At 55.5% G+C, this 26,405-nt stretch overlaps 1 protein-coding gene across 4 annotated transcripts in view; it reads left to right on the top strand.

Annotated features, from left to right (window-relative positions):
- KAZN (kazrin, periplakin interacting protein) overlaps positions 1-26,405 on the top strand; it is a 463,695-nt gene that overhangs the window by 314,280 nt on the left and 123,010 nt on the right. For all 4 annotated transcript variants that reach the window (XM_007459298.1, XM_007459297.1, XM_007459299.1 and 1 more), the window contains one exon: positions 25,137-25,328. In XM_007459298.1, coding sequence (XP_007459360.1) covers positions 25,137-25,328 — 192 coding nt within the window. The remainder of the gene's footprint in view (positions 1-25,136; positions 25,329-26,405) is intronic.

Raw genomic sequence — 26,405 nt, 5'->3', positions numbered from 1 at the left:
TTCCCCCTTCCCCCTTCCCTCTGTACCCTAGCCTGTCCCCTCAGCCAAGAGCTGCCGAGACCCTTCCACACCCAGGGTCCGCTGGGAGTGTGGCGAGATGATCCCTCTGCCTTTCACGAGGGCCTACGGGGATCTGGGCCTTACCCAAGGGGTGGCCATCACGGGGATGTTACGGGGAGGCAAGCAGAGTGGTGGCCAGCAGCATCCTCACCCCCATCCTCTCTCCCAGCATCCCAGGTGGTGGCCGCCTGCCCACCCTGTGCCAGAAGAGCAGAGGGCCCGATGGGCCCATTTCCCTGGGGCCCCCTCTTGGGGCAGGGCCCCTGCTGCTTCCCCTGGCATCCATCAGCCCGGAGGAAGTTGGCACGGCTCACAGCTGTGCTCGACAGACAGCACTTGTCTGTTTCCTGTCTTCCCAGTGGTTGCAGAAAGCAGGGGAGCTGGAGGCCAGATCAGACGTGACCGTGCTACTTATCCGCTGTGGGACCTTCCTCGTGCAGGTCATTCCCCTCTGAACCCCAGTTTCCTATTCCATGAAATGAGATCTGTAGTGCCAGCCTGGCTTAGCTCCCAGATTTGTGGTTGCTTTTTACCCGAGCCCTTGGATGTGGAAGTGCTTTGCACACTCGGAGGCACTTTACAAAGGTGGTTGGTACCACCTCAGTGCTGGTGAGGGCAGACCTGTGCCTCGGGGAACCGACTCTCCCGGTTAGCTTGGAACTTTCCTGGTTTCAGCACTGAAAGTCCCACATCCTGGGAAACCCCCCAGTCCCAGGCAAACCAGGACAGTTGGTCTCCCTATCGGTACCCCAGTGGCTTCCAGACACTCAACTTTGCCAGCCACACTCAGCTGCTTTTGCCATATGGCAAGTGATCCCCTCCCCGACCCTGCCCTCCCAGAAGTTAAGGCATCACCTACCTGACTCCTGGCCCCCTCTACCTTTGCTGATTGCATTGACCTTATGGCCCTGCCCTCACTTCCAGCTCATTTACGTCTCTGGGCATCGACCAATGGCCTGGATGACCCACCACCCAGATTCCAACTGAGCATGTTTTTATTAAATCACATCTGCCATTTGTTTACTTATTCGCTCACTGGATAAATACTCATCAGACCCCGACTGGGTGCCTGGTGCTGACAAGCTGAGCCACGCCAGCTCTGCCCTCGTGGCGCTTACATTCTGGAGGGGTTTTCTGTCTAGAACGCCTAGCTGGAACCAGAAGGATGCCCTTCCTCAACCTCTCCCTGCATCCAACAAAGCTCCTGGTTCGTCCACCTGGCAGGTGTTGAGTACCTGCTCGGCCTGGGTGTGGTGCTGGGAGCCGCGAACAATGTCGGCTGCTTTCCTGGCTCCTGTTAAGGGGCTCAGGGTCTCCTGTCCCATGAGCCAGCCAGCTCGTTCCCAGCCCTCACCTCTTCTCTTATGGCTCCACCCCCGTACAAAGTCCAAATTCCATACTGCCCTGGCCCCATCCCACTTCTGCACAGCCTTTCCTGCTCATTCCAGCCCCTCTGTGCGCAGTCCTGCCTTGCCGTGGGCGCGTCATCTGGAGACCAGGTCCTTCAGGAACATTTCTTGAGCGTTACGTGGGGCCTTCCTCCTGAACTGGACCCGCGGAGGGCGCGGGGGCCACAGGGCGCCTACGCATCTGCCTCCCTCCGTATGCCTGGAGCACACAGTAGGCTTTCAGGAAACGCTCCGAACGGGAGGAAACACGCAGACGTGAATTTCTCAGCTGGAAGAACCTTAGGAGACATCGAATCTGGCAGATGTATTGGCACACCTTTGGAGGAGCGTCACCTGGCAGGTAGGGCAGCACCTGGAGAACACCTGCAGCCCCACCAGTAATTGTTGGGGTTTGGAGGGGTCAATAAATATATCCCTCTTTCCTTCTGAAATTTGGGACCCGCCAAAAGATAGAGACAGAAGTGGGACAGATAGAGCATGTGGCTTGGGCGCTGCTGGCCCCGCTCCCCTGCACGGGACCCCGTTCTCAGGCCCGGCAGCCACAGGCCCGGATCCGATAACCTAAGATAATGAGTCCATTGAGTTTTACTCCTGGCCCTCGTCCTTTGTGTCACCTGGTCATTGTATCTCCATAAGCAAGTGGACAGTTTACCTTTCAGTTTCCAGAATCTTTGAGCGTGGTAGAGCCCCCGAAGTTCTTTTGTTCGTTTATTCTGCAAATAATTATGGTGCACTTGTCTGGACCAGAATCCTTCTTAAGTATCAGGGATATAGTTGTAGATAAAACAGTCCTGCCCAAAACATGGTCCTCCCCTCGTCATGCTTAAAGTCAAGGACATTTTCAGAAAATCAGACACCAGAAACTCTTTCTGTGTTTCCATTGTCATTGAAGACTTCCTGAAATGCCCTTTTGCTTCCCCACCTTGGTCAGCGGGGCAGACAGAGCCTGGACAACTCCCTTTTTGGAATTTAGGCTTCTGCAGACCTTTCGGGTCCTAACTCAGAAGCTGAGCATCTTAGGACAGGTGGTTGTACTTGACCCTACAACTCCCCCTGCTCACATGTAAGAAAATAAGAAGCCATTGCGTCAGGGAGTCTCTTCATTGTTTGCTTCTTTGTCCTCCAACCTAAGCCAGAATCCTAGTTAACTAGGCCTTGCAGCTAGCTGGGACCTGGCTAGAGGAGGTTTGATTGTGTGTTTGGGCAGCTGCAGGGGTGTTTGAAATGACCAGCAGGTCCTCTCCCTTCTCTTCCTGCTGGCCTCTTGGTGTCGGCATCAGTGACTTCCCCCAAAGGCTGTGTGTCCCTGTGTGACCATCCCCCCAAGGTGACTGGGCTTCTGTCTGCGGCCAACCCTCATGACCGTGGGCCAGAGCCCCACCCTCTTGCTGTCACCAAGCCAGTTCCTCCCTCCTGCTTACTGGGCTGACTTGCTGGTTCTGTTCTCTGGGTTCTTTTCAGAGACTCACTGTTTGCCAGGTGGACAAACCAGTGTTCTGAGTAGTTGCGCACTTAGAGGCACCCTAGCTTCTCCCCAGCTCCCATGTCACTGAAACACTGTAAGGTTCTCGTCACTTACGTGCACTCATGAAAATCATGCAGGGGAGCCTGACCTAAGCACTCCTGCTTTGCAGGGTTGCCTGCATTAAACAACCAAAATAAGTTAGGTACATTAATCACCTCATTTTCCAGATGGAGTAACTGAGGCACGGGGAGGTTAAGAAACTTGCCCCAGGCCGTAAAGCCAGGAAGCAGAAGAGGTTAGATTCGACTCGAGTCCAGCTGGAGTCCAGCTGGAGCCCACAGTAGCCACCACTCTCCTGTCCCTGCTGCAGCAGACTCTGCAGCGTCACTTGTGTCCGTCCTGAACTGTGGCAGAGTCTGAAGTGAGGAATAACAAAGGGACTCTGTCCCTGAAGGGGCCAGACACACCCCTTCTGTCCAGGCCCAGCCCTGGTGGGGAGCTCCTTATGGCTGCCTCCCTGGGCTGGGCAGGGTCCTTATAAAGTGTGAGGGTCATGGGGCAGCTCTGCAAAGTCCAGCCAGAGGCTCAGATGTGGTGTGCTCCAGACGTCACTGACACAGCCTGTCTTTCCCAGTGCTGTGGGTTTCCTGCTTCTCTTGGCATTAACATGTTAAAGATAACAGAGGTCACAGGAGGGTTTGGCTACTCTCTCTGTTCACCCTGTGAGATACGGAGGCCTGATCACCAGCACTCAGGGTGGCATCCGAGGCTCAGAGAGTTTCATGCTTAGAGCTCGATAACTATTTGTTAAAGAAAAAAAAACTAGCTTTGTATTGTTTGCACGTCTTAGTTTCCTACTACCTTCCCAGAGAGTCATGTAGTTACAGGAGTATTTGAGTTGCAAATGATAGAAACGCTATTGGAACTGACTCACAGAAAGGGAAATCAGTAGCTCCCCCTAACCGAATTGATCAGCGATAGGTCAAGCTTCAAGCATAGCTGCATCCAGGGGCTCAGATGATGTCATCTCCCAGCTTTCCTTTCATCTGTTTGGGCTTTATCCTTTCTAGTGGCAAAAATGACCCCTAACAAGTCTAAGCAACGTTTATCTTTCTTGGATTCCAGGGGAGAGAGTCCTTTATTCCCAGTATTTCTAGCAAAAATCCCAGGACTGACTCTCGTTGGCTTAGCTTTAATTATGCAACAGCTCTGAGCCAGTCACTTAGTCCAGTAGCCAGGAATGCACTGATTGGCAGGCCCAGATCCTGTGCCCTTCCTTAGAATAGGTTGGGGTAGGACTTGTGAGCTTCCAGGGAGACGCGCTGGCTCATAGTGGGGTATTAGGCAAAGGAAGGTCAGGGAGAGTATGCATCCTGAGGATTGGAAGCTGGGAGGCAGATGTACAAGCTGTTCTCTGCAGAATGTGAGCTGATTCCTTCAGCCAGTGTGTTTGTGCGTGCCCCTCGCTCACTAGGTGTTGTGAGATTCCAAGGAAAGCCTTAGATGTAGATGCTACCAGTTAATTATTTTGCAGGTTTTCTTGAGCACCTACCATGGGCCAAGCCCTGTTCTAGACCCCTGTGGAGGAGCTAGGCTTTCTCTTTTGTCCGTTGTTCCTTCTGTCTCCCCTTTTCCTTCCTTCTCTATCTTCAAGAAGCAGCTGGACTCTTGCTGTCTCTCATGTTCCTTCATAGTCTCCTGGGCATAAGTCATCACGACCCCTCCTTTCTCTCCCTCCCATCCCTCTGTTTAAGCTTTTTTTTTCTTTCTTTTTTTTCAAATCACACCTGTCCCAGGCAGGCTTGCAGGAGGACCCCTGGACCGTTGGCTTCCTGAGTATGGGGCCTGCACGGGCTTGGTTTGAGCACCCCGCACACAGTGTGCCTGCTTCCCTGAGGGCCAGCATAAACGCGTGCTCTGATGGCCCCCTCGTCATCCTCCTGCCATGTCCCTCGTATTGCTGAGTGCGCCGAGGTCAGCGGCAGCAGCGAGGGCTTTGGGCCCTCCAGACAGCATCTGGCTTCTCTCAGCCTTCCCATAGGAGTCAGATTTTCTGGGCTGCATCGCTTGGCCATCTCCCTGGAGAGCACTGACTGCTTCCCTCTGGAGATGACCTGAATTCATAGCATACCCAGCAGGCAGATGCTACCTTCTCACAGCAGGGTAGGGAGTGGGCAGCCTGGGAAGCTAAGAATTTAGCAAAAGGGCATGGTTGGCCTGCCTCTGCAGCTGGTGTTGTTTAGGGCGTAGGTGCGGGCTCCCCGTTTCCTTCCGTATCAGCCCCAGGAGGAGAGCGAGCCTTCACACCAAGACAAGTCCCCGGACCTGGAGCCCTAAATGTAAGGACATTGGAGACTGTGTACCAAGTGCTCGGGGCCATGGAGCCAGACTGCCTGCGTGCAAATCGTCCCCAGCTCCTTAACCCCTCTGAGCCTCAGTTTATCCATCTGTAAATTGGGAGTGCTAATCCTATCTAGTAGGGTTTTGTGGGGATTAAATGAGATGGCCCATGCACAGGGCTTTGCATGGTGCTTGGCGCATAGTAGGTGCTCAGGAAATATCATTTATATTAGCCTAATACCAAATGGGCACTGGAGCAATACAAGGCTCACCGGAGAGATGCCAGTTTGCACAAGTCCAGGGTCAGTGATCCGCAGGAGACAAAGTCTTTGGAGCAAGGTGAGTCTTGTCGAGGAGACATTTTTGGAGACGGCATCTGCTAGCGCTTTGCTCCCCAGCTCGGAGGCAGCTGTCAGAGACTTACAGCTTGTGAGAAGCCCACACGGGGGGCTTTAGGGACACTTCTTTATTTTCCCAAGCCTCGGGTTCCTCAGCGTGGAATGGGAATGAGGGAAGCCACCCGGCAGGGCCTGGTATGCAGTGGGTACTTAATAAGTGGAATGGTGGCTTTATTAATACGTCATCTCAAATGGGTTGCAAATAATAAAATGATGTTTGGGAAGCGTGGGGTCTGGTTGGGGCTGCATGAAAAAAGAGGGTGTGTTGCTGCAGCAGTGATTTGTTTGGTGTGGCTGGGGGGGGGGGTGGGGGGGGGGGGGGGAGCGGGTGTGTGGGAGGGCGTGTACCCACCGGGCACTCTTCTGCCTGTTGGGATATTGAGTCCTGGCCATGACTGAGCTTTTCCTTTGTTCTCCATGGCATGCGGTACAGATCCGGGCACTGTGCCTAGCGGTGATGAAGGGAGGTACGTGGTTAGGGAGTGGGGAGCAGGGGCCTTGGGGAAGGCCTGGGGCTTCATCCCCTCACAGCATCAGGACTGCCAGGTTCAATGGCAGTGGCTGAGCCCTCACCCAGCCTGGCCAGCCCCAGAGAGGGCCCTGCTTTGCGCTGCAGGGTTCCCTGCCAGGGGTGTGCTAGTGTTTCAGAGCTTACACCGTGGCGCTCAAGTCAAAGGAGGGCTGCTTGTAAAGGCACGAAGGCAGCCTCAAGAAGTCCAAGGCCAGCCACGTGGGGTCTGTTGGCACCAATGCTGGGAGCCTGGAGCAGCGCCCTCTCACTCCGTCCCTCCCCCTAGGAATTTCCAAGGATTCTCCCTGACTGCCTGCCTTGCTTTACTGCTCTGCCCGGGCGTCTGCTCTTGCAGGACCTTTCAATCTCTGAAATGCCTGGGAGACAGAGAATCTGATTGGTCCCTGCCTCATCAATAGTCTGCAAGACCCTGGGTCAGGTGACTAATCAATCATCTGCGTGTGTCAGGGTGGCCGGGCTCCCTGTACGCAGTATGGAGCTGCCTCCCTCTTGGGCTGTGGGAAAGTGGTTAACTTAGGGAAACAGACTGACCCGTCGAGTCCAGGGCAGGTGTTCCTCCTGAGCTGGCACCCCTGCAGGGACTGGAAATGTCCTTCCTCTCTGGCAGCCCTTACGGTCTTTGATTTGTTTTAAGCATTCACTCACTGGTACATTGAGCCCCAAAGTGATCTCTTTGTAGCATCTACCCTTGGCCCGTGTCCTACCATTTGAGGATCTTACACGCTAAATCTATTTCCTTGACACGCCAACCCCTCTGACGTGAGAAGACAGCCACCGTGGCACATGAACCAGTACACCTTGCTGCACCAGCTTCCTTTCTCTAAGCATCTTTTTTCCCAGCCAGGGCAGAGCAGATTGTGCTGGGGAAGTTGGAGGACAGGATGTCTTGCCTTGGTCCGCCCAGCTTGACTAGCCTTTGACTCTCATCTCCCACCCGGAGCCCTTTGTGAGGGCAGAGAGAACTCCTGGAGCCCGAAGCCTCCCTTGCACATCCAAGGGAAGAATGTTCCCCAGACTGAGCTGTGTGTTCCTGGCTCTCCTGACGTTTGTTTAAGAGGACTCTGCGGGAGCCTGAAGACATCAGGCGGGCCCTCCTGGCAGCAGGCAAGGAGAAGGGGAGCTAGGAACTCCATGGAATGCTCTTAGGGCAGGTGGGGCCGACACAGTAGCCTAGGCCAGGCCAGGGCTGTGGAATTAGGACGCCATTCTGCAGCCCACCCTGTACCACCCACCCGTGCGCTGACAGCTCTTAGGTCAGAAGGAGCCCCAGAGACATCCAGTGACGAGTTCACATACTCCTTTTGGGATCCATAAGCAGCATGCACGGCCAGACAAACAGCACTCGCCTCTTGGCAAGAGGGTCCTATCAACATCTGCCTGCAGCCAAGAGATTCCAAAAAGAGGAGGGTGGACAGAAAAACAGTACGTTAAATGCCAGCCCCTTGCAAAAGGAGATTGAATTTCTCTGCCTGGAAATGTTTAACTTGAGTCAGCCGCCTCCCTTCCAGACCAGGCCAGCCTGGGTTGGAGGTCTGGTTTCCGCCCCACCACTTCCCCCAAATTAGCTTTTTGCAGGTGTGCGTGCAGAGCAAATGCTAATTCGGAAGGAGATTTATAGGTTTCTCCAGAGACAGGAGCAGGAACAATTTCCTGGGCAGCTGGGTTATCCTGGGTTAATTTTCATGATTACGGAAAGGATCTTAGCTGAAGACTCTTGGGCCCTGCGTGCCCATGGTCTCTGCTGAGATCCGTGCTGTCTGCTCACCTGCAGAAGGGCCAGAGGGCCACTGTCCCCTCGTCCCCTGCCTCCTGGGTTTGGGCTTCACTGTCTGGGGTCTCCTCTCCTGGCTGAAGAGTAACCGGAGCTTGCATGGGGGGTTTGTTGTGGATTCCTGGAATGTCGGCAGCTATGTGCCATCTGCCACCGGGGAAGGAGTGACCTCACGGGCCTGGCTGGTGAGCCACCTGCAGTTCCAGAGGGACGGGACAGCAAGTCCACAGCACACGGGACTTTTTCTTGTTACAGGTCGGGTCACAACGCTGACACCTGCTCCTGGTTAGGACACCTGCTTCTTCAATCGGCTTGTTTTCTGCTGCTTTGCCCAACGGTGGAAACAGTTTTGAAGCACCCATGAAGTGCGGGGTGTGTGTGTGTGTTGTGTACACCCGCCCTGGGCCAGCCCTGTACACCCCGCCACACGCATCTATTCTCCTTCCCCTCGGACAGCCTCAGTGATCCACACTGTTTCAGGTGTGTCAGGAGAGATGTGTGTGAAAGGCCCAGATCTTCCAGGTTTGAAGTCTGTGGACTGGGGAGAAGAAAGATCTAGCAGTTCCGCCCACCAGAGTAGGGCAGGAGGAGGCTGGCTTATGAGAATAAAATACAGTCGACGCTTGAACGACATGGCTTTGAACTGCTCGGGTCCACTTATACGTGGATTATTTCAATAGTAAATAGTACACTACTGCACCATCTGCGGATAGTTGGACCCACCAGGATACGGAGGGCAGACTGTGAATTACACCCCAGTTTTCGACTGTGTGGACAGTGGGCGCCCCTGTCCCCTGAGTTGTTCACGGGTCAGCTGTCTATAGAACAACAAAAAGTCTTTGACCTGCTCCAGACCATTCACATCCAGTGTCACCACTCTCATTCTGTTCATTCCTTTATTCAAGCTGGACGCTTTGATTCCGCCATGGCCAGGCCTAGAACCTGCTATTCTTTAGTTGGAGTCATTTTCTCTTGGGGGGCAGAGGAGAGGCGTGGAAGAAGACGACTTCAAAGAAAAGCATGTTTGGTCTTGAAAGCACCTCTGGGCAGGAGAGCGCGGTCCTAGGGGAGCCTCAGCCTGCTCTAAGGGTTCCCTTGCCCCAAGCTCATGCCCTGGGCTAACCTCAGCTCTGTGGGCGCTTCTTGGGCTTAGCTCGTGGGTCAGGGCTCTTCTAGGTGCCGTGGCACATGATACGCGGCTCCTGCCAGGAGCTGCTCCAGAAAGACCTAGAAGGATGCCGTTCTGTACAAGAGATTTCCTTGTCTGGGCTGACAGGGTCATTTGTATTCCTCCGAGGACGACAGCCTAGGCTCTGGTCACCATCAGTGGAAATTCTGCCTCGCCTCTCTGTCCTCCTACTTGTTTTTAAGACCGAGGGGCTGGGACACGGCTGTGTGTTCTGTCGAACTGGGGGTGAGCCGTGAACGCGTGCGCCAGTGTCGGGGGGGCAGTGTGGTGGTGGCGAGCCATGGGGTTTTTCCAACTTACATTTTTCGAATAGTTTTCTCCTCTGCACTCCCAAGAGGCCGTACGCGGAGTGCAGTAAGCGTTTGACCTTTGTGAAATGGTGGAGTGGGCCAGACAGACGGGGGAAACGTTTGGTGGCAAGCTGGCGGCAGCTCAAAGCAGGAATCCAAGCTGCATCTCTGCCTTTCTCAGCCCGTAAACAGGCGAAAGTGGGGGGGGAGGGGGGGGCGGGCGGCAAAAGAGAGGGGGCTTCGTGCTTGCAGATTAGGATCTCGTGGGCCACTTCCTCAGCAACAAAAGAATAGGGACGGCACCTGCACCAGTGGGAGGGAGCTGTGAAGGAGGAAAGGTCTCCACACACTAGGAAGCCCCTTCGCGGGCAGAGATTGCGGCAGGGGGGGGGGGGGGGGAGGGGGGGGCGGGCGGCAAAAGAGAGGGGGCTTCGTGCTTGCAGATTAGGATCTCGTGGGCCACTTCCTCAGCAACAAGCCCCCAGCTGCTGGGAGCCCCACTCTGGAGACCTCTCAGCAAGGAATGTTCTACCTGGAAGTTCAGGTCAGGTTTCCAGAAGAAGCCCCTGGGGATCCAGGGACAAGGCTGCTGGGCAGGGGCTGCTCTCAGAACCAGAAGGCAGTGGCTCCTGGGAGGGGGAGGGGGAAGAACCAGGTGGCACATAGCGCTTGGCCTGTGCCAAGCACGGCTCTCTTATGGGTCCGGTCCGTGCGTGTGTCTATATGGACTCTCTGTATAGTCACTCATTTCATCCTCACGACAACCCTGTAAGATGGGTACTGTTATTGCCCCATGTTACAGGTAAGGGAACTGTGGCAGAGAGAGGTTAGTAAGGGACTGGGACTCAAACCCAGACCAACTCGCCCCCAGGGTGTTTCCGGCCACTTAGACCACGCTGCCTCTCAGCCCAGGTGTTCAACGAGCAACTTTCGAAACCGGAAGTCAAATATGCAGCTTATGCGTTCAGGTTGCGTCTTCCCACGCGGGGAGAAGTTCTGTCCACAGATGTAGTAACTCAGGGACTTGAGTTTGCCCTCCTCATCCCACTGCGCTCCCTCCCCCTCCCCCCCAAAAACCCCGTTTTCTGTGTCTTGATTATATATTTGGTTCATAGACAACACTGCTGAAACTCCCCAGGTGAAATAAGGTCGTTTTTCTAATTGATTTTGTTCATTTTAAAACCTGAAAGTTGTACTCTGATGGGAGGAGGGACACAGTCGTGGGGCCCCCGTTGGTCCTACTTTGAAGCCTCAGAATCGGTGACTGCAAAGGCCTCTGGAGACCGGATGGACCACTGCAGAAGTAGGGGTGCCCCAGGCCCTTTGAACAGACTGAGGACCTAGGAGGACAGGAATGGACCAAACAGTCCAGAGAGGCAGGGGTGTACCCAGGAGTCTGCACAGGTGGGGTGGGAGGGGGTCAGGGGGGCCCAAGGTAGGAGAAGTGGGCCCAGGCCTCACACACCTTAGAATCCCTGGGTGAGTTGGCTGAGGGGAGGAGCCAGGCCTGGGCCTTGGTTGACTGCCCCTTAATGAGGACAATAAAACCCACCATCGTAATCTTCCCAGGGGTTTGGGTGATAAACGTAAGAGGTGAGAGCACTTTGAAGAAAAAGTTAAAAGCACTGTATTCAGCTTAACAACATCAGCCCGAGTGCAGGCAGCCTTTTGCGTATGAAGATGCCGACTAGCTCCACGCCGGGCAGAAGGCCTCCAGCCGGCCTCGCTAGCTGGTGTGCATCCTGGGCTTCCCCTTGAGCTCTGTGTGTTAGGATTTGGGGTTGGGGGGCCCTGGGGCACAGGAAAGAAGAGCATCCTGAGAAGAACTCTCTCAGGGGGAGCCAGGCAGCCCTGGTGACCGTGGCCCTCGGGCAGGCCCTGAGTCTCTGCGCTTTAGTCTCATCTCTAACACGGGCATCATGCCGCCCTCCCAGGTTGCTGGGATGCGTGCCCAGCACGTAGAGCTTCCCCGGTTCCTGGGATGCCAAGCTCTGCTCCTGGCCTTCCAGCTGTAGGTTGTTGAAATACAGGCACGCCGGAGACCCGGTAGGATTTCCTGTGACCCAGCCCACGTGGCCCGGGCCTGCTGTTTCTCAGCCCAAGGTAATTTTTCAATTAACTCGATTGGCTGGAAACCGGGGCGCCCTTGGAGTGTGGGAAAACGTTCCAGGCCGGAAGGGGCCTCCCCTCTGCCCCCGCTGGCTTGGGGCTTGGCTTCAGAGGGAGGATCCAATTTCACATCAGGACACCAGGACGTGATCCCAGTGCCCCTCTGAAAAATCCCACATGGCGCCTTCTGGAAGCCCCTGTGGGCTCCGTGCTAGCGGCTGGCCTGTCCTCCTACCCTGCCCCCCGCAGACTCCCCGACCCGGGTTCCGGCGGTGAGAGCCTCCAGCGGTTTCATTACTGACTTTATTGCTAAACAATTTAGAAAGGCGGCCCTGCCAGTTTTCATAAGTGAAACATTTAAAGTATGCAAAGCATATTTTATTTTTTCCTGGAGCAGCTGCTCGGTTGGGCTGGAGAATAGTCAGGAGCGAGTTACATGGATCCGTGTGCCGCCCTGCCGCTTGCAGGCTCCGCGGCCTTGGGCACCTCCCACTGCAGGAGCCCAAGACGTCCTCTTCCTTCTTCGCCCCCTCCGTGGGGTCAGGCGTCCTCTCGATGGCATCGGAACTGGCTGCCAACATTGGCTCTGTGCCAGGCCCCTTCTTGGAGCTTTTGGTCTGTTACTCATAGGCTGTCACAGCAGATACTGTCATTACCTGCATTCCTCACATGAGGACACGGAAGTGATCTGCTGGGGTCCAACAGCTACTATAAAGGACAGAGCCAGGATTTGGTGCCCGAATCACTGCTCTCAGCCATCACTGTTGTGGTTTTATAGGTGAGGAAGTTGAGGGATGTAGAGGTCGAGACAGAGCAGGAGACGCCCATTCTTAGTTCGCCTTCTGAAGGCACGTTTGAGACAGGGAGTCCTCCAGGTTTGCTGTTTGTCCAGGTTGCCACCTGGACTTGGTTTAAATTCTTCTGAAAGCCCGGGTCTGTTCGAGATACAGATCTGAAGATGCGGGAATTTCAGACTCGCCGCCCTCGTGTGCTGGCGATGCTAGGAGAGCCCCGGCTGGGTCCTGGTCGCCCACTTCCCTTCTCTGTGTAATTGTTTACATCTGCGGGGGTCTTCGGCATGCTGAACATGTTTCGAAGCATTTAACCCCTGAGTTGACTGATGCCTAAGAAAGGCTGAGCAGAATGTTCCAGCCAAAGCATGTTTCCAGTTTGCTTCCAGGTTATAGTAGCCAGTGGCCTAGCAGTCAGGGCTGTAGATTCCAGACACCTTCCTTTGGGCCTCAGTTTGGCCGTCTATAAAATGGGGATATAAAATGGGGCTTCTTAGGAAGGTAGCTCTCCTGCCGGGAGCCAGGCCTTGGAGAACCCGATCTCTGACAACTGGGACAGGCAGCTTCAGTCTGCTCTGTGATTCTGGTAATGGGTGGAGAAGGAAATTGAGATGCAGGGGTTTTGCTGCCGACTCAGACTCGGGTGGGAAAGAAAGCAAGGTCTGGGCTCTCCCCCTGCAGCCGCAAGGCCTCGGTCAAGTTGGTTCCTCCTGGTTTGCAGTGAGCTTTGTGCTCGCTGCGTGGATGGGCCGCCGTGTCACAAGTTGGTGGGTGTAACCAATGCTGGGCCTTCTTTCTTTTTCCTCTTTGTGTTTTGGTAATTTTTTTCCCCTGGAGGGTAGAGAAGAGGGAGGAGGGGTGGGAGGAGAGAGTCTTGCGTGGTGAAGGCGGAGAGGGAAACAGGCGGTGCTGCCCAGTGGTCACTGCCCCTCTCCTGGATCCGTTCCTTTAGGAGCCAAGCCTTGGGGACGGGGGAAGCTTGTGGTGAGAGCCAAGGCTGGGGGACCCGGTTGTTTTCACCAAAGTTCGAAAAAAGGCCCAGTTCCAGCCCTGCCCCGCCCTTTGTCCCGGAGTTTAGTTTGAGAAATATGCACAGCATGGCATTTAGGGCTGGGCGCCTAGTCCAGTTAAGAACATGAGCTTTGCAATCAGACAGACTTCTGAGCTGGGATCCGCTGTGCCACCGGGACCTGCTCTATAACCTTGAACAAGCCTGTCCACCTGTCCTGGTCTCCGTCTCTCCACCTCCGTTTGCATGTGCAAAATGGAGAGAAAGCTAGCACTGCTCCCAGCGAGACAATTCAGTGGTCCGAGGCTTAGGGCCAGGCACATAGTCAGCACCCAAACGGGACCCAGAGCCCTCAGGCCGAGGAAGGCTGCGGGGTCAGTGCTCGCAGACCTCTTCGGGTGGGAGAAGAGAAGAAAGGCTGATTCGGGCAGGAAAAGTCTGGAAATGGCCTTGGGGCAGAACTTGAAAATTTGTGCCTTGCAGGGTTTCAACCCAGGGGGACTGGTCACTGCAGTCAAAGAAAATCTAGAATTAAAGCACACGTGGGAGTAGGTGCTCACTGGTTCTGTGGAGGTAAATTCCATTGTCCGTTTTGCTTGCGCGGTTTCTGAAGGACAGTGATACAGCTTAGAGTGCTTAGCGCATAACAGGTGGCCTTTAAGTTTGTGGGGATGCTGGGCACCCGGAAAATGGTCCCTGACAGAAACCGTTTATCAGGATTCTTTTACAGTTGCAAGGGATAGAAAATGCAACTCAAACTGGCTTAAGAATGTTGGTTCACATAACTGAAAAATTCAGGAGTAGATCCTGGCTTCAGGCGTGGTGTGATCCAGGACAACACGGATATTATCTGAATCCAGTCTTTGTCCTGTTGGCGCTCCCTTCTTGGTGGCAGGATGGCCACTACCACCTCCAGGCTCCATCCTCGCATCCATCATTAAAGAGAGCGGCTCCTGGTCCAGACTCTGACCCTGATTGGACTGATTTGTGTCATGTGCTTCCCCTCCTAAACCAATCACAGTGGGCAGGACAACTCAGCTCTCTGATTGGCCAGCCTGGGTCTTATCTCCACCTTTGAACCACGGGCTCTGGGAGTGGGTGGCTCCCCAGAGGGAAATGGAGGTGCTCTGTCTGAAAGACTGGAGGCATAGATGTCGGCTGAACCAAAAAGTCTGCTGCCCAATCCAGGGGGGGATAATGAAGAACTTTGAAAAGGTGGGATGAGCCAGCATCCCAGGGGAAGCGGTGGCTTTAAGGCTCAACTTGATAAGAGTGTTAAGATTCCTCTTTGCACCAAGAGGGTATCCCAGGACAGCTGCTGTCAGCCCACCCGACACGATGAATGGGCCCCAGCTCGCTGCTTCTAAGTCCCAAGGGAAACTGTGTTCAATGAGGGCTGGGGGAGGCAGCTGGCCAGGCCCTAAGGAGAGGCCAGCCCTTTCCTCTCCCATCACTCCTGCCCAGCAAGCAGATAGGAGCGGGCTCCTCAAGGCCCCCAAGGAGGCCTGGGCACCTGGCTTTGGGACCAAGCAGTCACAGCCTGTCATGGACTCAGCCGCCTGGGTGACAGGAGAGGGCCTGCCTTTCCACCCCCAGACAGATGCTGTATTTGGGGGTGCACATTCCTTCTGGAGCTAGAATCACCTGCTGAGTGACTGTTGCAGACCCCCGAGGATCGTGGGGCTCCTGCTGGCTGTCAGTGCATGGTGGCATCAAGCCATACGCCCAGAAAGCCTGCCAGAGGCTGTCCTTCCTGGGCTTGGGGAGCAGTGGACACAGGAAGCGAGGACCTCCAATGATAAAAGGGGACATTCTAGGAATCAGGCCAGGCCGCCCGCGGGGACCATGTTCCGTAGCGCAGATCCTCGGTTTTGGCTCTGCCTGAGACCTAGGGAGCCGCGTGCTGGAGGTTTGCGATTCCTTCACTTCCCCAGGCATCTCTGCTTTTGAACCTGAGACTGGCACCCTTCCAGGGCTGGTGCCTGGCACACGATTATTCCTGAGTCAGTGCTTGGCGAGGGATGGTCAAAGGACGCAGACCCCTTCCCGGAGAGAATTGGATTCCCGGGATGTGGAGCTGGGTAGGCACAGCTTCCCGTGGGAAAGGTGGGTCCCCCAAGATTGTGGAAGAGGATTAGCTTGGCAAATCGGGCCCAAGACGAGTCTGGCTGAAAGGTGTGTTTATGGGCCAGCAGCTGCACTGGAACAGCTCTGCAGGAAAGACGGGTTAAACAGCACCTAAAAGAGAAAACAGTTACTGTGAAATATGAGAAAAAGACAAAGCCTGCATCACCTGGTACCTGCCAGGCCCTCCCCTACCCACCTGTAGTAAGAATGACCAGGCGGCTCTCCCAGGCCCTGGAGCAGCCTTGGAATTAATACTGCTGAGGAGTGCCTGGGCGTTGTTTGAGAATCTACTTGTATTTGGTGAGTGCTGTATTGTGTCCCGTCACCCCCAAAGCTTTAAGTGTCAGGATCACAGGACAAAGGCCCAGAGAACACGGAAATCTCTAGCAAATCATAGACCCAGCTCTTGTCTGCCTGCCACTGGCCCTGTTCCTGGCCTAGTGGGTCTGTCTCCACATACAGGGGGGATGGAGGGAGGGATGGGAGAGTCTACGTCCCTGGGAGAGCAGAGGTAGACCAAGAGGGCTGCTTTCAGCTCCCCACGCACAGACCAGGCTGGAGGGGAGCCTGGGCTGGGTGTGAGGGGACCAGCCGAGCAGAAGGAAGTGATGTCAAGTCTTCCCTCCCCCATCTCAGAGGCCCAGCCCTGAGGCTGCTCTTCCCAGGCTACGGTTCCCAGATTTCTCTCTCCACAGACAAACCGTTACATTCAATCAAGTCCCACCTGGCTGGACGTCCCTGTGGAATTCCAGTCATTTACAGAGCCTTGAGGAACCTTCGGGGCTGAGTCTAGAACCGAGGGCTGCATTGCTGCCTCTGCTGCCCCTGCCCTGGGCTGTTTGAATCCAGCACTCCTGTCCCTCCTTGGCATTTGGGTCAGCTTAGCCAAGAGGTTCTGCGATCTCGGGCCTTCCAGGCTGGGGGAAGGATGCAAACAGTGGTATCTGTCCCAGGAGGGTTTGAGGGCCCCCTTGTAACTGCGGGCCCCGAGAGGGCACATAGGCTTTGCCTGCCTTGTGGGGCAGCTCACAGTCTGGCAGCTGTACCGCAGGAGAAGCGGTAGAATGTAACTCGGTAGTGACCAGAAAAGACTGCAGCCAGACCACCCGGGTTTAACCACATGTTTTCTCCATGCCTCAGTTTCTTCTGTAAAGTGGGTGCATCACCTTGGGTTATTGTGAGCATTGAGAATTAATGGTGTGAGGATTTAGAACTGTTCTGGCATGCACGAGTGACTCAAAAAGTGTTACTATTATCACCATGATGATGATGAAGAATGAATTCAAGAACAGAGGGAATGCAACATAGGAATGCAGCTGCCTCTTTCTCTCCATGTGCTCCCTCCGCAGAAAGGCAGAACAGAGGAGGTGCCCTTAGGCCGCTGGTGAAGACCCTCACCCCCTCAGCCTGGGACGTGGGCTCTGCCAGCGACCCCCTCTCTGACTCTGCCTTTTCAGGACTCCCTTCCGCCATCAGGTACTGGCTTCCTTGGACACGAATACATCTGGTCCTGTTTAGTCTTGAGGCCTGGGAGCCCATCTCTTACGGGGATTTGATATGCATCATTGTACCTCAGTCTTAACATTTTAACCCTCCAAGAACCATCTGATTCCTAATTTTTAGAACAAGCATCATCCTAATGTTCTGAGACTACCACCTGGACCAGATTTGGCAGTGATGACAGTAATGGCAGTCCCGGCAGCAGTGGTGGCTTTTGAGTGCTCAGGGCCTGCCGGCCGCTACTGGACCAGCCCATGGCGGGGGCGCTGCACGACCCACAGGCTGACCTGGGCTCCGTCCCACATACCCCCAGCACCTCCGAGCTCAAGCGGGGTCACTACAGCCCTGCGTGGGTGCCATGAGGATCCGGTGAGATGAAGCCAGTAATCCAGTGGGTGGCATCCTGCACAAAGTCGGGGCTCAGAACATGGCAGTGCCATCAGCCGTTATCTCTGCCAGAAAGGGTGTTTGGACCAGAAGGGAACCATGACATCATTAAGCAGAGCGTTCTGTCATCTGGAAGTGACCTCCATTCGGCCAGGGCCAGCGGGGCATGGTCCAATTTGTCTCCTACAGGGCAGGTATAGCTCAAGTGAATGGAGGTTGTCCACAGAGCCCGGGGTTGGACTAGGCTCCCCTTTTACTGCTGGAGGGCAGGGGGCCTGTGAGCTCGGTACCTGGATTTGGGGGGAAGATCTATAAAAGTGAGTGAATGGAAAGCCTGAACTATGTTACTCCTATATATATATATATGTATATTTTTAGGTATAATTTCCTACAGCAAAGCACACAGGTTTTAAGGGTACCATCTGAGTTCAGAGAGTTTTGACAGATGTGTGCTTAGCTGTTTATCAAGGTGTCCACCCACGACAGGCAGCCAGGGACTGTCACTCCAGCCTGCCCTCCCTTCGGAGCCCCCTGTGCCCCTGGTCCTGCCTTTGCCCTGAAGACTGGGTGACTCAGCCTTCTCTGTCATTTAATCCACCCCTTCCGGGTTGGGAGGCCCACAAGTCTGGGCTCCCAGGTTCTTGGGGCCAAGGCCTCTCCTCGGAACATCGGGGAGGTTTGCCCTTTTCTATAATAATGATCTTGACGAGCTCCATATGACCCCCATTTAGAACCTTCTGGAATGTTTCCACTTAGATGATTGCTTTGTTAAATGTTTACTACAGGCTTGGGAGACTGGTCTTGGCTCCAGTTTCAGATAAACTCAGAGGTCACTTGTCCTAAGGTCAAATAGCCAGGAAGCGGGGGAGCCGGGACTGAGCCCCGGTGGCTGACCCAGACCAGCCTGGCCCACCTCCGCCCCGCCCCGCACTCGGCGCCGTTCTTGTGTGGTGCCTGCCAGGAGCCCAGCACTAGGCTGGCGCTGGGCGTCGGGTGTGAGCAGAGCAGAGCCCCTGCTGGCTCCGTGGCCACATCCTTCTGCAGGAGCTGCATGGGAACGGTGCCCCGGGGGAGGGCCATGCACGGAGTGGCCAGCTCCCTGTGACCCACCTCCATGTGGGAAACAAAATCAAGCCCGTACCTGCTGGGGGGCACGCCTGCCTCCCCTGCCATCCATCAGGGCAAGCCTGCGGCAGCCCATGGACTTTGTGGCCCTGTCCCCCTGCAAGATAGTACAGTGAGGGACTTCCCTGGGGGTCCAGTGGCTAACAGTCCGCACTCCCAATGCAGGGGCCCCAGGTCAGGGAACTAGATCCCACATGCAGCAACTAAGAGTTCACGTGCTGCAACTAAAGATCCCACGTGCTGCAACTAAGATCTGACGCAGACAAATAAATAAATATTAAAAAAAAAAAAAAAGATAGTACAGTGCAAGAGTTTGGACTGGGGTGGGTGCCGGAGCTAGACCGCTCTGACTCTGCATGACATTGGTCAAGTCACCTAAATCCTGTGCCTCAACTTCCCCATCTGTTGAAAGGGGGTGGTGATAACGGGACCTACTTCATGAGGTTATTGTGAGGATTCACTAGTTATCGTTAAGGAGTGTAACAGACTTACCACAGAGCCTGGAGCACATATCATGTGCTCCCGAAGTGTTAGTAAAGGAATCGTAATTGTGAAACACGGTGGTTCGGACCTTTGGCTTGGGAAGGCCAGACTCGTAAACCGGTGACTCACCGAGAGAGCTCCGAGGCCTCTCGCGGCCTGTTCACGCATCCTGTTCTTGGACGGTGCCCCACAGTCACGGAGAGTAAGTGTTTTCCTTTGTCTTCTTCCTCTCCCGCCCCAGCCCTGTGAGCTCACAAAAATTAAGCCAGGAAAGGACTTGTCGCAAAACTGGGGACTCTCCCCCAGGGCCAGGAGCGGTCACCTCCCTCCTGCACTGTGTGGATTCCTCCACAGTCCCCACCTCCTCCTCCCACTGCCCAGAAATCACGGCTGAGGCAGCCGCGGGGCAGACCCCAGAGGTGCTGGCCCTCAGCAGCCACCTGAACTCGCTCTCAGCCTGTAGCATGCACTGCCGTGCTTGGTTCTGGAGAACTGGTAGATCAGCAGAGAAATCAAAGGCTCTCCTGGGCCAGACGGCCCTGCCCAGCGGGTGCCGCTCCAGGTCTCGAGACACAGGTGCAGGGCTGAGGCTGTGCTTGCCAGGCCCCAGGCTCTGTTCTCTCCCCTTGGCATCTTTTTTGCTCCCTGTGCGTGTTGCCTCCTTGTTACAACGTTGCTGCCGCAGCTCTAACCACAAGTCCACTTTCCAGACAAGAAGGCACAGAGGAGGCAAAGCCCTTTTTCCTTAAAGGACAGTCTTCCTCAGGGACTTTCGCCTACATCTCATCAGCCAGAACTGGGTCACACAGGCAACTCTAGCTGCAAGGGAGGCCAGGAAATGGCGTTTTTAAAATGGCGAGCACTCGCTGCTCTTACAAACAAAAGGAGATGTGCTACAGAGGGGCAGGGGCAGGGTCTCCCCAGCTCCCTCTGTCACCTGAGTAGGTATGCCACACCCCCTTGCCCTTGGGAAGAGGCCTCTGGGGGCTTCCACTGTGTGGCCTGCCTGCTCCCCCCCGCAGGGTGCATCATTGGTAACTGCTGGCTTCCCCGGGGGTGGGAGAGCCGCTGTCTCCCAGGCAATGCTTACTTCCGGCTTTCGTGGCCTAGAGCTCTGCCGGGTCTGTGGCTTCTTTGGCACCAGGCCCTTTTACCGCCACCGGCCCCCTGCCCTAAGGTCCGTGGTTGCCCAGCGTCGGCAGAAAGGTATGCAATTGATCTTTCCCTTTTGTGTCCCTGGGCCAGGGCCAGTGCGGTTTCTCCAGGAACATGGCTCCTTCCCTAGCAGCTCTCCCGCCTTTGGCACAAGGCTCCCTCCTGTCCGTGTGTCTGCGGCCCGCGCTGCACCAGGTGCTTCACAAACCCTGCTTCTTCCCTTCCCTACCTCGTGCCCCTGAACGAGCACTGACCAGGAGCTCCGTGCCCCGACGGGGTGGTCTCTGTGCTTTTGACATGTGATGGGTGTGCCTGAGGAACTGAGTTGTTTGTTGTGACTAATTTACACTTAAGTAGCCACGTGTGCCTGGTGGCTGCCTCACTGAGCAGTGCAGCTGTGGACCAGAGCAGGGACCCCTGTCCCGCCAAGGGGAGAAATGCACAATCGGCAGCATTCATCTAGATTCCTGAAGAGTGCATGCCTCTAAGGGCACTGATATTATGAAGGCCCAGAGAGGGATAGTGACTTGCCCAAGGTCACACAGCGAGGTAGCAATCCCTCTGAGACAGCAACCCACGTCTTCCAACTCTCACGTCTTCAATGCTTCTGAGGAATGTGGTCGCTCCCCTCTGTGAGGGGAGGAGGAGTTGGGGGCATGAGGGCACACACAGCACTCATCGTGCTTAGCACGTCTAAGTGTATTACCTGTGTGTCTCATTCCCATCACTCCCATTTCACAGGTGAGGCCACTGAGGCCCAGGGAGGGGAAGTGCCTCTGAACGGTCCTGAAGCCTGTAAATGGGCTTCAGTCTTGTGAGGCTCTCTGTGATTGGAGTCCCAGGGCTGTCACCCCTCTCTGCCCCTGGAAGGGTCCAGGCTGTGCAAGATCTAGTCCAGCCAGGGCAGGTGCAGTTGGTAAGCTTGGACAAGGCTCTCTCTTTCTGTGGAGTTGTTTTTCCAGCCTGGTCTCCTAAGACTTGGTTCCTGCAGGAGCTGTACTTGGTATCCCGCCCTCCTGCTTCTTCAGAGCCTGACTCAAGGGGCGGGGCCTGGGTGTGAGGTGCACCTATTAGCAACGTGAGCGCAGGAAAAATTTGCCTTTGCCACTGTTAGCTCAGGATAGGGGCACCCAGCCCCGTCTTGCTCTCGTCCAAGAGCAAGGGGCAGAGAAGGCTGTGCCAGGCTGTTCTGTGCCTTAACCTCCTTCCTCCTGTGAGATAATTTAGTAGCACAGCCCTTTCTCATGATGGCCCCGTTTCATTGCAATGGAAGTAGGGCTGCTGGATAAAACACAGCATGAATTTCATATAAATAACAAATCAATTTTTAGCATAAGTATGTCCCATGCAATATTTAAGACATGCTTATACTAAAAATTATTTGTTGTCTATCTGAGATTCAAATTTAACTGTGCACCTGGGCTTTTGGGGTTTGTTTTGCTTCGCTGTGTTTTATTTTGCTAAATCTGGCAACCCTAAGTGGGTGACATTGTCCCCAAGCAGTGTACATGGCAACTGAGAGCCGGAAAAATCATGGGGCTTGCTCGGGGTCACAACAAGGCCCTGGCCAGGACTGGATTCGAAGCCAGGTCTCTTGGAATCCTCTGCCATTTGCATAGACAGCAAACAACCTCAGTGGCTTCTTCTGGGCGGTTGAAGGAAGCCCAGAAGTCATGCCCCTAAGATAAAATCAAACAGCCCTGGCTTCCACTTGCCTGGCAATGTAAATACAAACGGGGATGCTTAGCAGTCACTCACACCTTATCATGAAATAACCGTTTGGTGACAGTTGAGTAGGGACAGGCCCTGGCAGGATGGGTGACTGGGGAGAATTGATGGAGGAGGGTGTCTTGGTCTGTTTGAGGTTGCTAGAACAAAAGTAGCCAGTGGCTTATAAACAACAGAAATTTGTTTCTTAAAATTCTGAAGACTGGAAGTCCGAGAGCCAGGCAATGGCAGATTCCGTGTCTGGTGAGGACCCTCTTCCTGGTTAATAGACAGCTGTCTTTTCGCTGTGTCTTTTGCTCCACCCTCATGACCTCCCAAAGGCCTCACCTCCAGGTACCATCATCACATGGGGCACTAGGTTTCAACACAGGAATTTTATGGGGACACAAACATTCAGTCTGTGGCAGGAAGCAAGAATGAAAATTCCAGAGTCTTAAGGACTGCTAGAGACGGCGAGCCAGGGCTGGGGGCACAGATGGTGGTCGAGGTTAAGACCTTTTATGATCTGACCCTGTGGCACCTCCCCTGGCTTCCGTGCTCTTCCTCACCTGGTACTGGTCACGGGTTGCCCAGGGGCCTTTCCAGCCTTCTTGCCTTTGTTCGTACTGTCCCCGCTGCTCACTGCCCTGCCGTCTTCCGAGGCCCATTTCAAGTGCTCCTGTGCTCCAAGCACATGCCGCACCTGCTTTGTATTATGCTTACTTGTGTGTGCTGCCTTTACTTGCTGGAGATTTCTCGAGGCCAAGGGTGTTCCCTTCGTTTTGAACACCCTGCGCCAGGCCTGCCTTAACAGGCGACCTGCAGATGTTTGTCTGGAATGAGGGCAGGGGAGGGGACCCCAATGCAAACCTCCTGCTTTGCAGTTTTGCTAAGAGACCTGGACAGTTCCCAGCCTGCACTTGAGTCCGTCCATGTCAGAGCAACCAGGAGGTCCCTTGCAGACAGCCTGGCTCCCCGGGGTGCAGGTTTCGGTTTCTGCAGTCCGTGTTCACTGTGGGGTTTGGGAGCACCGGCCTGAGGGTGGGACCTGTCTGGGACCTTCACCCAGGGTCTCCAGTGCCTTAAGCAGCAACTGGCTTGGGGCAGGTGCCCATGAACTCTTGCTGGGTGGACGGGTGGCTGGAGGAGATCATTCGATTGTCGTGTGTCACCATATAGTATTCAGGGCACTTGAGACCCCTCGGCGAATGAGCTAGAGCAGAGCTACCCGGCCTGCTCTCGGGGAGCCGTGCCCACTGGGCGCGCACACGGTAGCGCGTGGGTGGGCCTCCCACATTAACGAGGGGTTTGGGGTGCATTGTCCAAACTGCTGTCAGAAGTGGACCACGGGTGAGGGTCTCTTTAGGGCTCTTGAGGTGACAGTAGGGCTGAGACTGCCCGACAGGGAGGAACCTGCGAAGAAGGAAGGAAGCTCTTCCAGCGGCCCTGAGGCGGGACAAGTCTAGCACCTTCCAGAACTGAAAGTCCCCCCGCAGGCCCGAGGGAGGCCTCAGATGGGCTGATGGGGTGGGAAGCCAGGGAGGGTTTTCAGTGCAGGAGTGAGGTGGGACGCCCTGCATTTCAGGCTTTTGTGGGGAGGTTGGGTGGGGGGTCAAGGAGCTGGGAGGGCAGGGCGGCCTCCCCTTGTGTGGGTGGCAGCTGGACCCAGGTGGCCTCGGAGGAGGCGGTTGATGTAGACCAGGGAACAGGGGCTGCAGCCAGTGCCGCCCTTCTCCAGGCTTCTCGGGGTGGAGGGACCCCGGGTCCCCGAGGCCTCAGCTCTGCTCCCCGTGGCCTGCCCCCACCCTAGACCTGGCTCTGCCTTCGTGTCCAGGCTCCCCAAGGAGTGCAGGTTGTAGCGCCTTAGAGAACGCCGGGTGCCGCTAAGAGGGTCAGGCGCCTGGGGAGACGCAGCCCCCGTCTCACCGGCACTGAGCACTCTCAGTATACGCTGAGCACATGCCCTGGACCAGGCTTCCTCCTGCGTCTCAACCCCACGAGGGTTAGACCCATTTTAAAGAAGGGGCATGTGAGGCTTAGAGGGGAAGGGACTTGCTCGTGATCACACTCCTGGTCAGCGAGGGAGCCAGACCGGAGACCCGGGCCCTCGAAAGCCGTGCTGCAGCCGTGCCCTCTGCCCCTCACAGGCGAGGACTGCATCCCCTGCTACCATGGGAGCATGGGACAGGGTGGTGTCGGGGGCGGCTGTGTCACTGGAAGAACAGGGTGTCGCAGGTGGAGGGCCCTGCAGGGTCAAAGGCCCTGAGGCTGGAAAGAGCTTGGCCTGTCGCACAGAGAGGGACCAGCGTGCAGGAGGGTGGGGAAAAGGGAGAGAGCGATGTGTGAGCTTAGTGATTCAGGCCAAGGCCAGCCGCCCCGGGGCCTGCTTCCATGAGCATCTCAGAACCTCTTTTTTTTTTTTTTCTTTAACATCTTTATTGGAGGATAATTGCTTTACAATGGTGTGTTATTTTCTGCTGTATAACAAAGCGAATCAGCCATACATACACATACATCCCCATCTCTCCTCCCTCTTGCATCTCCCTCCCACCCTCCCTATCCCACCCCTCTAGGTGGTCCCAAAGCTCTGAGCTATGCGGCTGCTTCCCAATAGCCATCTCTTTTACATTTGGTAGTGTATATACGTCCACGCCACTCTCTCACTTCGTCCCAGCTTACCCTTCCCCGTTCCCGTGTCCTCAAGTCCATTCTCTACGTCAGAAGCTCTTTTAATCGGTCTCTGAGTGAGGTGAGCATCTCGGCCCGGGTGTGCACTGTCCTGAGTAATACTGTCGCGTTGACTGTGGTCTGGGTTCACATCCCACCTCTGCTACCCAGACCAGGTCTGGGTTCACATCCCACCTCTGCTACCTACTCACTTTATGCCCTCGTGGAGTTTCTTAATCTCTCCGAGCCTTGACTTCCTAGTCTGTGAGATGGGGGTGAAGCATCCAGCCTCTGGAGGTTTTGGTAAACAAGGTAAAGCACGTAAAGCGTAACTGGGAGTGCTGCTGGCTTGGGACTGCAGTGCTGACCCCTGAGAGCCCTAGAGAGTGTGGTGGGAGGCAGGGAGTCCCGCCAGGTGTGCTCTGCAGACTGTGGGCGGGGCCCAGGACTGGGGCGGGGCCTCCTTGCAATAAGGTCTTTCGGGGGTTTTCCTACACATAGTAGGACAGGCCCTGAATGCAGAGCAAACAGGGAAAGCCAAAGCACCTTCAAACTGTCCCCAGAAAAGTGAGCGAGCGGGAGCCACTGTCCCCCGCTCTAACCGTGTGCCCTTGTCCCCTAGCACTGCTGCGGGAGGAAGTGTCCCGGCTCCAGGAGGAAGTCCACCTTCTCCGGCAGATGAAGGAGATGCTGATGAAGGACCTGGAGGAGTCGCAGGGCGGCAAGTCCTCCGAGGTCCTCGCGGCCACCGAGCTCAGGGTCCAGCTGGCCCAGAAGGGGCAGGAGCTAGCCAGAGCCAAAGAAGCATTGCAGGGTGAGTGACAAGTGGGCAACAGCTCCCTCCCCCTCCCTCGCCTGGGCCTCCGCTGGGGCCACAAGGACACCGGGAGCCAGGGTCCTGCCCCTGCAGGGGCAGCGATGTGGCCCCAGGAGCCTCCCGGCGCCCAGCCCCCAGCCCAGGCTGTCCCTTCCTTTTTGGGTGGAATCCTGCGTCTTGCTGGGTCGGGTACAGATGTCATTCCCTCCTGCAGTGTGACCGCCTCGTGTTCTCCATCACTGCCGGTCATGGGGCACCTCCTTCTGAGGTGTGTGAATGGCAGGTAGTTGTCTTTGCTGAGCGAGGATGCTGACCCAGAAGCTGGGTCGCCTCTTACCCAGAGCTCTCAGGGTCCTGCGGCGCCTCCCCTCGCAGGACAGTGCGGGGGTGCTGGGTTTTGTGCTGGAGGACACATCCCTCCCCCACTTCACTCGTGCTCACCGCGGTGGGCTCTCCAGGGGAGGGCTCAGGCCTCTTCTCTCGTTGCTTGCTCTGCAGGAGCTCCCCTCTAAGGAGCGCAGCAGCCAGCCCTGGGTGGGGGGAGGAGTTTGGAGAGAAACTGCTTTAGGAGACAGGAAACCAGTGGGCCCACGTGTCAGCTGCTTTCCTCAGAGCCGGCCTGGGGTACTGGCAGCCGGCATACCCATCTCTCCTGGGAGCCACCTGCCCGCACTGCGTCTCACAAGGTTATTTGAGAAAGGTTGGGAGTCATCCCCTCCCAGTCCTGCAACGTGAAATGTTGGGGGAGAAAATATCTTGGGTGGGGTCTGCCTTGATCTCTTGAGCCCCTCTTAGTGTCTTTGATTCTCCTGGGGTGGGGGGGAAGGGCAATAAAACTTGGCACCCTCCTTTCCACTTACCACTTACTAGAACGATAAATACTCTTTCGATAAAGACTTCATTTCTGAGGCCAAGGCAGGTTTATTCCTTCGGTTGATTTCGGGCTGCTGTAGCAAAGACCCCGAAACAGGGTGGCTTAAAGAATCTGTTTGTCTCTCTCTTCTGTAACTATCCCAGGGGGCATTTCAGGCTGGTGGGCATCTCTGCTCCCCTCGGCCTGTGAAGGATCCAGGG

The sequence above is a fragment of the Lipotes vexillifer genome, unplaced genomic scaffold (genome assembly GCF_000442215.2).
Source record: "Lipotes vexillifer unplaced genomic scaffold, Lipotes_vexillifer_v1.1 scaffold496, whole genome shotgun sequence".
NCBI lineage: Eukaryota > Metazoa > Chordata > Mammalia > Artiodactyla > Lipotidae > Lipotes > Lipotes vexillifer.
The sequence above is the reverse complement of the archived record's forward strand: the minus strand, read 5'-3'. Positions and strand labels throughout refer to the sequence as shown.